Source organism: Blennius ocellaris, assembly GCF_963422515.1.
Source record: "Blennius ocellaris genome assembly, chromosome: 22".
In the NCBI taxonomy this organism is placed as follows: Eukaryota; Metazoa; Chordata; class Actinopteri; order Blenniiformes; family Blenniidae; genus Blennius; species Blennius ocellaris.
Window position 1 is genome coordinate 11,328,360 of NC_137671.1, and position 12,466 is coordinate 11,340,825.

Consider the following 12,466-nt stretch of genomic DNA (forward strand, 5'->3'; position numbering starts at 1 on the left):
TGATGGAGAGAAGAGAGAGGAAGGAGAGAGAGAGCGAAAGAAAGAACGAACGAAAAGAGAGTAAAAGTCTGCCGCCGCTGCCGCTGCTGCTGCTGCAGCAGCCCACAGTTTCCATGGTAACGCCGAAACCCATCTTGGTCTCTATGGTAACTTCAGGTTGGCACCCACAGAGATGGAGAGAATGAGAGATGAGGGGAAGAAAGAGAGAGGAGGTGAAGATGTACAAGGAAGGGATAAGATGAGCACAAAGAAGTAAAGAAAATGAAGTGAAGTAGCTTGATAGTGGAAGAGTGTGAGGTTTGTAACTTTAGACACAGTTATCCTCGATTTTTTTTTTTTTTTCTAAACTAATGTTAAGTAGCAGCCTCACGTGTCAGTGGTTGGTTCAGTCAGGATAGAATGAATAAATAAAAATATATAAATCCAAATCATTGCAGTGTTGTCTGCCTGTTTTAATTGTTTGGTTCGTATATAGTTTCACCAGATTTCCTCTCACATACCAAAAACATGTATTTGAGGTTAATTGGGGACTCTAAGAAGCACAAAGGTGTAACTGTCCATTTCTCTGTATGTCTTTCTTTGCCCCGTGACGGGCTGGTGACCTATGCAGCATGTCGCCTGTCTTCACTCCGTCGAGATCAGCTTAAGTGGGACGGATGGTTGATACAGTTCGAATTCACCTTTTTCTGCTCTGGTCTCAGCTTCCTTGACCACTGAGCATGATATGGCAATGGGAGCGACATGTTTACATCACTATGACCGATAATTGATGGCGATTACTGACACATTTTCCTTCACCATCTTTGATTATATGCGATATGTTTCCGGAACAACTCACAAATTGTTATTTTTAGTTCCAACTCTTGCCGTTAATCTGATGCGTTTGCCAAATGGGACTGGCTCTTCTGACACTTCTTAAATCGGTTGCACCTTCCCTGCCGCACCATGTTCAGTCAGAAAACCGAACTCAATTGACCTGAAACCTAAAAAATGTGAGTACTTGCATTTGTGTGTGTGTGTGTGTGTGTGTGGGACAGGTTGCTTGTCTGTGCCTTTTGCCCCGTAATGGACCGGAAACCTGTCCAGGTTTTTACCTCGCGTTTCACCATGTGTCTGCTTGGAAAGGCTCCATCCACCTGCACCCTCGTCTGGATAAAGCAGGTTTGGGAAATGGATGGGAGGATTAAAGACTGACTGTGAACTGTGTCCAGCTGAATTTGAAAGAGAATCTGACGGCGTTGGACAAATGGCACCTCACTTGATGACATCATATTGGCCAACTCAGCATGTTGAACGTGTTCATTTTAACACTTTTGGCGATGCAGCTTCATTATTTACCGAGTGGATTTCGATAGAACTTCATTAAAAGTTGAATATAAAATGACAGAAACCTTCACCCCCTCTTGGATTCAGCTCTCTAAATGTCAATCTGAAAGTTTTTGAATAAGCAAACTCGAATATAAAGGTGTTGCCCTCCATGATCTCTTGCTTTGTGTTTTCTTGGCTGAAAAGCTGTTGCAGTATGTTCAAGGTGGGATTTTTTTCTTTTTTTTTCTTTCTCCAGTTTATCTATTGAAATGTGCTTGAAAAGCTACATACTTGTGTTCAGCCATGGTGCATCTAAGGGAGCTTTCAAATACAGCTGATTGGCTAATCCGATCTCACAGCACAGACACACATGTGGAAGGTCATTGCAAATGGAAACGTTGTCCGCTGTATGGTAGGATGTCGATACTGTAATCCGATTGGCCCGGTTGATGGATAGGTGGTTTGGTTGACCTATCACAGTTAACTGAATTATTGCCCCCACATACTCACCTTTCGGTCATCCTGTCTGCCGTCTTCCCTCTCTCAATCCCTGTCTCCTTAGTCTGTCTCTTCCTCGTGCTCCTTTTCTCCTCTCTCATCTCTTTCCAGTGACTAACCGAATTAACCACGGCCCTTATGGATTTTGCCCTTTATGGGTCTGTATGAATGAAGGTAGACAAGGGAGGAAGTGTGTGTGTGTGTGTGTGTGTGTGTGTGTGTGTGTGTGTGTGTGTGTGTGTGTGTGTGTGTGTGCGTGTGTCAGCATGAGCTGCTCCTACCAGATGTTTTTCTTTGTTTTATGCTTCTGAGCGCCGCACTGTCTGCCTGTCACAAGCAGATACACAGCTTGGGTCTGTGTATCTGCTTGTGTGTGTGTGTGTGTGTGTGTGTGTGTGTGTGTGTGTGTGTGTGTGTGTGTGTGTGTGTGTGTGTGTGTGTGTGTGTGTGTGTGTGTGCAAGATTAATTACTTCCGTATAGACCAATGCTCACTGTGAGGTGTGCAGTACAAATGATGAATATTTTAAATAAAATGAAAAAAAAAAAAGTTCTCTGAGCGCTGAAATATACACACACACACACACACACACACACACACACACACACACACGCACACACACACACACACTTGAAATGAAACGGTGAGCAGGAAGCACGCGGTTTTCTGAGCAGACCAAAGGGGTGAAAAGTACAATTTGTGTATTGATATCCAGCACTTGTAATTTGCTATTAGCTGTGATTCAGGAGACTTTTTTTTTTTTTTTTTAATGCAGCGCTTGCATTGCCCGCCAAAAAAGAAACTGAAATACTTTTCGTATTACGTTGGAAAATGACGTCTTCTGCACATAGGAAGGTTGAACCACAGCAGTCATCTCAGACGTGGTTTTTCTGGATGACTGATTTCCATGGCCCCTGAATATGATGCCGATGTGATCAAAGTCCATTCTGAGGGATTGTTTGTTTAGCTGGATCCGCTTTAGATTGACTTTAGCCTTAACAAAAAAGTCCTGATGCAGCCCCTTGGATACAGGAGTTCGCCCAACACAAACATAGACCTTGAACTTCGGCAGCAGTTTAACTTTTAATGACTGATTACTTGGGGAAATTTAATCCGCACGAAAACATATTTAAAAATCCTTTCTAAATAATTTTCTTTTGGTTTTTGAAGATCTTCTAAAAGTTATGTGTGCTTATTTATAAATGGTTGATAGTGATTTATAGATTTTAATTTACGATAACATTGTTGTACTAAACACTGTGGAGTAAAGTTTAAGCTATCAGAATGATAAATTATTATCATGTTATTATCTCTGCAGTTCTACTACTTTGGTTCAAGCAATTATATTAAAAAATATTATTATAGGCTATTATAGGTCTGCAAGAACGCTTTGAATGCTTGCGTAAGACCATTTTTACATACTCGCTAAATTTGACCGGACTCAGCTTGTGAGGCTGTTTCGGTGAACTTGAATAAATACTGTATTCCGTGGCCGTGTCCTTCCAGCCTCAGGTTCAGACGACTCTTCCCAGAGAGACCTGGCTGGCCTTCTGTCCCAGACCTCTGGCCTTCTGAGTGCAAGTGTCCATGGGAAAATAGTAAGAACAAGAGGAGGAGCGAAGACAGAGATGGAAGGATGGATTGATGTAAAGTTTAGTCTTTTTTTTTTTTTTTTTTTCAAAAAAGGGACTCAAAGAGGAAAATAGGTGCTAAAGATTTCTCAAAATATTATACGATTATGCACACATGAGCAAAGGACAATTCACTTGTTGATTTTTGGTGCAGCGACAGGTGAGATAAATGTTATAACGACATATATATAACAGATGCAATGATGCATGATTCTGATGAGTGATTTACTGCTTTGAAGTGTTTAAAAAACTGATATGATCCGTCTTTATTTCAAGGCCAATTCGGGACATTTCCCAGGACCCCCTCACACGGGGTCGTCGCTGTGACGGCACTCTCTGGGGAGTAGTGCGTGTGTGTGTGTGTTTATGTGTGTGTTTGTTACATGCATGCCTTCCTCTCACCAGAGAATGGCCTCGTAGGACAGGAAGAGAGTCAATTGGATTAAATAATCAAAACGCTTTGATTGTGTACAAGATCACAAGTTAGACAAATATGTGTTCACATATAAATAATCACACACGCGCGCACACACACACACACACACACACACACACACACACACACACACACACACACACACACACACACAGTTCGGGAACATGTTTTTCATGCGGATAAACCCAGAGGAGTAATGTAGCTGCTCCTGCGAGTGCTCACGATTCTAACACAACATCTTTATTGTTGATGCGGGGAAAATAAGCAACTTTATAGTTTTTAATGAACGTGTGACCAGTTTTCATAACGACCCTGTATCTCACAAAAGGCGGGGAATAACTACTCCGAAAAAGTTTGATTTGAAGTTATCTGATGTGTTGATGTTCAGTTCGAGCGTCTTCACGTGTGTGGTTCTTTTACTGTAGTTTCAATAACACACTTGTTTCCCATACGCACACAAACGGATACTTCAAGCAATGTAAACATCCCGGCTTCCATGCTTGTTGTGGCCAATGCGTCGGGATGAGTGTTTGGCAATAAGATAACCAGACGGCTCCCATTTGCATGAACGTATTGGCCAAATACCAAGAAGAAGAGTTGAGGTCTTTGATAAGCAGCATGTGCGCGGTGGAGGAAGTAGCACTAATGTCAATGGTGAGAAGGACACACAATCAGTGGCAGCCTTGTCTCAAGGTCTTTAAAAAAGCGTCACACAACCGTTCTTTGAAACCTCCATTTCCGCAGTAAAACTTTTGGTTCATACCGGTGAGTTTTCTTTAGATGGACAGATATATCGAGGCTATGAAGGCTGAGTACAGATAAATGTGCGCATCTTTGAGTGTCTAACATGGAACGTGAAAGAGAGTTCAATCGGTGTGCAGGAAGTAACTTTTTATGACTTTCTCTTTCATTTAATTCCTTTTTCCTCTTTCACTAATGCCGCTCACAGCGTCCTGCTCCGACAAATAAATGACCCTGTCATGCTTGTGTCTCCACAGGAGCGCGTGGAGTATCTGTTCCTCATCATTTTCACCGTGGAGGCGTTCCTGAAGGTAATAGCCTACGGCCTGCTCTTCCACCCCAACGCCTACCTTAGGAACGGCTGGAATCTGCTCGACTTCATCATTGTAGTTGTAGGGTGAGTGAACAGAAACACACAGAGGCTGGGAAATGTTTGTGACGATGGTGATGATGATGATGATGATGATGATGGCTGTCCCTGTGACTCAATCAGGAAGGTTTTCCAAGGAGACAACAAAGATAAATCCCGCATGACTGCTCCTCACAGTCTCTTCTGAAGCACTACCTGACACACTTGAGAACTTCAGCACATTGCTGGCAAATTAATTACAGCACCCTGGTTGTAATCACTGTCAACAATGAAAGTAAAGCCAAGACAGTTGGCAGACTCTGGCTAATGCCAGAGGTACTCACGGTGTTAGTGTCTTTTGAAATTAGATCACATTTCACATGATCCTGTTCCGTTTGTTTCGGTAAAGCTTGAAAGCTTCTTTTTTTTTTTGCTTGCATTTGATTTTTTTGTGTGTGTGTGATTTGTTTTGTTAACTGGAAAAAAAACCTGCTTCCAATTACGGTAAGTTTTTCTAAAATTCTCGAAAGAATGTTATATTTTGTTATATCCAAAGCCAACAGTTACAGGAGAATTACACTTTGTTCCAGAAAGCATTGACAGAAACTTCTTTTGGTTTCGCAACGAATCCCCGTTGAAGCTGCAGTAAACTTTGGCCTACAGTGAATTGGAGAAGCTTAAACTGATTAGCTTGTGAGATGCTGATAGCAAAACTCTGCTCTGTTTTTCTTTATCTGCTACTCAACAACATGGCCCATCTGCTAAACCCCCCCTCACAACCCCCCTCCTTTTTGTATGTGTGTGTGTGTGTGTGTGTGTGTGTGTGTGTGTGTGTGTGTGTGTGTGTGTGTGTGTGTGTGTGTGTGTGTGTGTGTGTGTGTGTGTGAGTGTGAGTGTGTGTCTGTGTCTGTGCGCACACAGCTGCATTGAAATCCTGGTTCCCAGCTGTGCTTTATGCACATCGTTGTTCGGGGGTAATTTTGCTATAGCCAGTGGACTTGACAGTTACGGTAATGCAATAAAAATGGTCTAATTGAGCGTGAGTGTGTGTGTGTGTGTGTGTGTGTGTGTGTGTGTGTGTGTGTGTGTGTGTGTGTGTGTGTGTGTGTGTGTGTGTGTGCGTGTGCGTGTGCGTGTGTGCGTGTGCGTGTGTGTCCCACTCATTTGCAAGAGTGCAAGACACAGACGACAAGAAAGCTCCCCTCAGCCTCAAGGAAACCTCTGTGAATGCACCAACACACACACACACACACACACACACACACACACACACACACACTGGGTCTTGTTCATTGCCAGTCAAGTGTTCAGTCACATTAGCCATCACCAACTGAATATGCTTGGCTTTGCCCCATGAAAACACACACACACACACACACTCCAAGACATAGACACACCATCCGCTGACAACGCGGTGCCAGAGCCCCTGGCATAAAAACAACCTTTACCACTCTTGTACTGTTATCCACCCTCTCTGTCTGTCTCTCTGTGTTCCTGTCTCTTGTTTGAGTTGTGGATTTTATTTGTGATGCGGCATTATTTAAAGTGCAGTAACACTGCATTGATTCCTGCAAGTGAATAGTCTGTTTCCTGCCCCACTGCCAGAGGGAGTTTAGAAATTCAGATAGAAGCTGCAGCCCTTGAATTGGCAGTTTGGTGTGTTGCCTGAAGAGACTTCAGGAGAGTTGGTGCGTTGGTGCTTCAGGAGAGAGATTGAACCTGGATGGCACCCCTTTCACTTCCCCAGGGCTTTGAAATTTCACTCCCCAAGTAAAGGCCATAAAGAGTTTTACTCAATTTCTCATGGCTAAGACAAAAACACAAAAAGATTTTCTCTTTTCCACAGAGCAACATTGATAAGTTGACATTGATATTCTCTGGCTCGATGTCTTGTCACACTGACTTCATTAGTTTGACTTCCTAATAATTCAGATTGAACGTTTTCACATGCGGCATTGAGAATTTACTACTATCAAAGCTCGGGAACTCTGATATCTTTGTAAATGTAAACACTCGGACCTATTTTTAGTTGTGGATGTAGACAAGCTATTATATGATGCTACACTCAGAGGAGGCTTTAATTATTATTTAACACCCGGGGAAAATGCTGGTGGGGCAAAATTGAAGATCCTTGACGCCCTCTTCATGCAGTTTCAAAGGCATGCTTCCCACAGTGACTGGGGGGGGGGGGGGGGGGGGGGGGGAGTTAATCAAATTGAGAAGGAGAAGTTGTGCAAAATAGAGAGGCTGGAAGAGAGTGTGTGAGAGGGAGAGAGAGGACGATATGTTTTGAGAGGCCTTTTCAAGTGGCCATTTCATCTGTGCTAATTGATAATTCCCCATGACTAACGTGCCACTGACTGGCCTTTGAGCCACGTTAGCTGGAAAATGGCATTGTAAGGTTGATTTCTAAAGGATCCCAGCGAGACTGAAAGAAGAAGGGGAGGGAGATATAATCAGCTGGACGTACAAAAAAAAAGAAAATCAAGCTTGTGAGCCACTTGCAAGAAGGATACGACTGTAAATACTTTCATAATGGATAATAAGAAACATAAGGTGGTATTGAAACATAATCAGTACATTGGTAAAGATAAGATTTGTGCCGACTTATTTTAACCGCGTCGACGAATGTGTGTGAAGATGGCGATAATCGAGTGTCGATAATCTCATTCCAGTGGCATTAATGAGCTGCTACAATAACAGACGCTCTGCTGTGAGGGCTTTCAAGACGTGAGAGCAACAGTGAGGTCCAGCGTGCATTCTGTCATAAATTCCCCTCAAAGCATCCTGGGAAAAATATGGCTTTGCAGACAGCAAAGGACACGCTGCCATTACCACCAAACTCAAAGCGCAGTGGGATCCAGGATGGCACTGCGCCTCCTTTATTGACTTGTGACCTCTTGAAGTGAAAAATGAAACTCCTCCGTACAGGTTGCATATGTTTGCAGGCGGAGAGGCCAAAACGCCCCAGACCAGAGTCACGCTGAAACATAAGGACATAGATGTTCACACATTGTGTCCAGATGTCCTTTAATTAAAGCCCGTGAACTGTTTTGGTTTTTTTGTTGTTTTTTCCAAGTTCACCCATCCTGCAACAGCACACACTATTTCTGATGGGAAGATTATGAGTCCATGATGACAATGTCAAACTGCAGTTTGTGTCAATATGTTGGAATTTTTAAAAGAAAGATGAGTTGAATTTAAATGTTACTGCAACCTCCTGATACAAAATACAGTGAGATGTGGAGACAAAAAAACAACAACTCTCTATTTTCTATTTTAATATTGCTGCATCCAAACATTTTCTGTTTTAAAGTTTCTCTTGAGACAAATTATGCGAAAAAGGCTGTCATTTTTTCAGTGAACACATGCTTTTTTTCAATTGTATCCTCATAGTAGGTATCCGATGTTAAAATACAGTTTCCAGCTTTGATACTGGCTCTACAGTTGTGTTATGTCTATTATTCTCACTAAACTGTCCAAACCTCATTAAACAAATTTGAAACAACCATTACTTTTTACAGGGAAATTAGTACAAATGTTTTGCACTCTGCAGGCTGTGTGTTTGACATCACTGCACTAAAGGGTCACAGGACAACCTTGAAAACTGTAGAAAGGACGAAGAAGACAATTTCTCCAACTGAAATCATTGCTGTTCCAAATATGTCCACTGGGGGCGCACTGGTGGTAGATCAGACTTAACACTGGCAGCATGTTGCCGTCAGCCTTCACTAAAATGTATTAGGAAGGAACTGTCAACCTTTGTCAGCTTCAAGTGAGACTTGAATTATTTGGCAGGTGGATGAAGTTATTTATTAATTTACCTATTATAATAAAGTCAGCATCAATTACTAATTAAAGGTTATGATATCCAACAATGAGTGTAATAGGTAGGCAATCATTACTGATGTCCCATCGTTTTGAAATTCAATTCTTGATTGAGAAACAGGAAGCTCTGCATTGAGCTATAAACTGAATCTTCACGTACAAAAAAAAGCCATATGCAGAGTGTTTTCGCATGAGAAGTGTGAGTCTCACACTTGATGCATGCGAGTTGGCGGCACAGCATCAGGATCAGATCCATACTGTGAGTGTGAGTTTTTTTTTTAAACATGCATGATGAAGGGTGCAGAGAGCTGGAGTCTGAAGGGAATCACAGTGTTTCTGATCACACTTGTCATTACTTGGACTACTGGACAAACTCCAGTTGAGCTCTAATGAGGCTGCATGTTCCTTCTGAATCACATGTTTGAGACGATTCTCTTCCTTCAAGCAGCTTGTCATCTGACTGAGCTGAACATTCATTAGATTTAGTTACCTGGAGACCCGTTGTTCTCTATTTACATTGTCTTTTTTCTGAACTGAGTGGGAGAGTTAGAGCTCTGCATTGATCATATAACATCCACAGGCTTCCACATAAACACTCCAAACTTTGCTTTACCAGTCATTTACAAACTTAAATTGTCAAAACCATCCAAAATGTTGAGTGGCAATTACCTCAGCTTATCCACATGCGTCCGACTTCTCACCAAACCCATCAAATTGAGTTCTTACCTGATTCTAATGGAGCCCAGCAGAAATCTTACTTTGCCCACTGGACGGTAGTAAATGTATTCCTGCACACTTTACATAGCAAATAGATTACAGCAGAGACAGGAAGTAAATGACATGTTTGGTATATTCAAACCTGCTGTGTTGTGAACACACACACACACACACACACACACAAACACCGACACGCACTCATAAACACATTTTTCAGACACTTCCCCTCAGTACAGTCATGCACAGTCTTCGGCTGCTCTGACTGTCAAATCATTAAAGCCGAATGTCTCACATTTTCTTATCTGTGAAAGACAGAGGGAACAGATGAAACACTTTCCATTGTTATGTTGTGGAGAGCTCGCTAATTAAGCTGTTTTATTTTCTACTGTTGTATTTTTTTATTAAAATTTTTTGTGTGTGTGTGAAACCGGGCCGGTCATACCACTATTCTCTTCATTTATATCATCTAGGTCCTCACACGAGATCGCTGTTTCATTTCACTCCACTATTGAGGTTTCATAGATTCCGATAAAGATTATGTCGACTGTTCACTGTGACATTTACAAGAGGAATTGGAAAATAAACCCAGAATGACAAAAATTGCAGATAATCATCACATCTTATAGTATATCGCTGTGTGCCTGTATTTTTTTTTTTTTTTTTAAATCATGTTCTCTCTCTCAGATATTCTGTAGTTTGTGGAAATGGGATGTCAATGTGAAAATGACAGGTATTGAAGTCATTACTTTCTGTCTTAACAGGTTATTCAGTGCGATCTTGGAGCAGGCCACTAAGGGGGACGGGGCCACTCCCATTGGAGGGAAGGCAGCGGGCTTCGATGTCAAGGCTCTGAGGGCATTCAGAGTACTCAGACCCCTCAGACTGGTCTCTGGAGTACCGAGTAAGTACTGAAAGCAGTGGGAGGGGAGGAAGGGGAAAAAAAAGAAGAAGAAGAAGCACGCCGAGCAGAAACAACGCTCTGGGGATCAGGTGTGAATGGTTATTGGGTGTGGTGGAGGAAAAAATGAAGTGCAGATTGAAGCTGATATTGGTGCTTGATGCTACACGTACTTGAAAGAGACACACGCACGCACGCACGCACGCACGCACGCACGCACACATACACACACGCACACACACACACACACACACACACACACACAGTCCACCCATACCGTTGTCAGGAATTTAGACACCATGAGCAGTAGATGAGCTGTCTGTCAGCCCGTCTGTTAGTGACTGCAGAAATCAATACATCAAAAGGCCAGAAGACACAAAAGGAGCACATAGTGTGGACGGAGACTCTGCAAGCGTGCACCTGTTTGAGATTTGCAGTGACAAATCAGAGAGTTCCTCATTTGGTCTTGAGTTATGAGTGCTTCAGCACAACGTTTAAACTACATCCTGTCCAGAATCACTGGACTGTATATTTAATGGGTGTCAGGCTAACAGATCTATCGCCATTAAGCTTTATATACATGATAAGGTGAATAAAGTCAGTGATGAACTCGGGGTTTTCTTTTTGTATATTCATCTAAATACAGCAGCAGAATGCATTCTCAGGGTGCAATTCTTTCCTGAGCATCGATTTATTGCTAGTGCAGCCATTTAGAGTCATTATTTCCCTGCTACTCTTGAAAGCATTCAGAAAATAAACAGGACATGTATACGTCTTGTGAACAAACTTCACTACGTTTTACATTTTTCTTAGAAATGCACTGAAGTCACTCTCTGCCGTTTGATGACCAGATACAGAGAGAATAATAAAGCTTGTGAAGAATGATACTAGACATTGGAAGTGCCTGCACTGTGCTTAATTGCTACTTATCTGTCTTATCAGATGGTCCACCATTGTTTTGAAATCATTGTATAGATATGATTCTAAATCCCCCTGTCTAAATGTGTGTGTGCGCAGGTTTACAGGTAGTGTTGAACTCCATAATCAAAGCCATGGTTCCTCTGCTCCACATCGCCCTGCTGGTCCTCTTCGTCATCATTATCTATGCCATCATCGGCCTGGAGCTCTTCATGGGCAAGATGCACAAGACCTGCGTTTACAACCACACAGGTATGGAGGAAGTGAACGAGACGGACAGGCGGACGGGATATTGTGCACTGGTGCAAAAATGCAAATACCAACATGCATGATCAAGCACACGTACTGCCATACCTCACTTCGGTGAGCAGATAAATTTTGATGTATGGATTCAACTGAGTGTGAAGGTGCGCTTCGCTTGTTCACTCTCTTCAGTGTACTCAGCGCGAGCGCAGCTGCAACGTCACCTGAGTGTGTCCTTATGTTTCTGAAGAAACCAGCGGACAAACAGCACACATCCCAAACAGTTAAATACTCTCTTCAATTAATTATTTAACCCATCATTTATGTTCCTGAGGACGGACAATCCCTGCAATAATTGAAACAACAGCTGCTATGAATGATTGAAACACTTTGCAGTAGAGGGCCTCAGGTATAAATGGACTTGTGTGTTATTATGGTGATATTATTGGTCTCATGAGAGGTATAAGCTCTGCGCTGGTGTAATGCTCTCTCATATCCCATACATCACCCCTGAGAGCTTCTTTTATGTAATTAGCATAACGTTTATTTTTTACATTGATTTTCATGGCTCCTCTGTTTGTTGTTTCAGTTCAATCTGTCTCTTTTGCCTTTGTTCAGACGTACTTTTGCGTTTTATATGAATAACTAAATGAATGTAACTAAAGTTGGTGGTTGATGGCCTATATTACATCTTTTGTTGTTGTGAAAACTCAAAATGTTTTAGTGAATCACAAGATCCAGTAAAACTAAATTAATCCCACCACTTGTAAATAGGTTGTGTCAAATCACAATAACGTGAACTTACTATCGCCTTCAGTGTTTCAGTGAGTATTTATTACATTTGCAATGTAAACAAATTGCCAGTACCAGCTCCTCTGGGTTTTTTTGTTTTCTTTTGTA

General features: G+C 42.1%; 1 protein-coding gene across 1 annotated transcript in view; it reads left to right on the top strand.

The window, feature by feature from the left end:
- Positions 1 to 12,466, top strand: part of cacna1c (calcium channel, voltage-dependent, L type, alpha 1C subunit) — a gene marked incomplete at its 5' end in the record, with an annotated part of 194,491 nt that overhangs the window by 122,342 nt on the left and 59,683 nt on the right. The window contains 3 exons of the mRNA XM_080518084.1: positions 4,871 to 5,010; positions 10,269 to 10,408; positions 11,423 to 11,575. Coding sequence (XP_080374210.1) covers positions 4,871 to 5,010; positions 10,269 to 10,408; positions 11,423 to 11,575 — 433 coding nt within the window. The remainder of the gene's footprint in view (positions 1 to 4,870; positions 5,011 to 10,268; positions 10,409 to 11,422; positions 11,576 to 12,466) is intronic.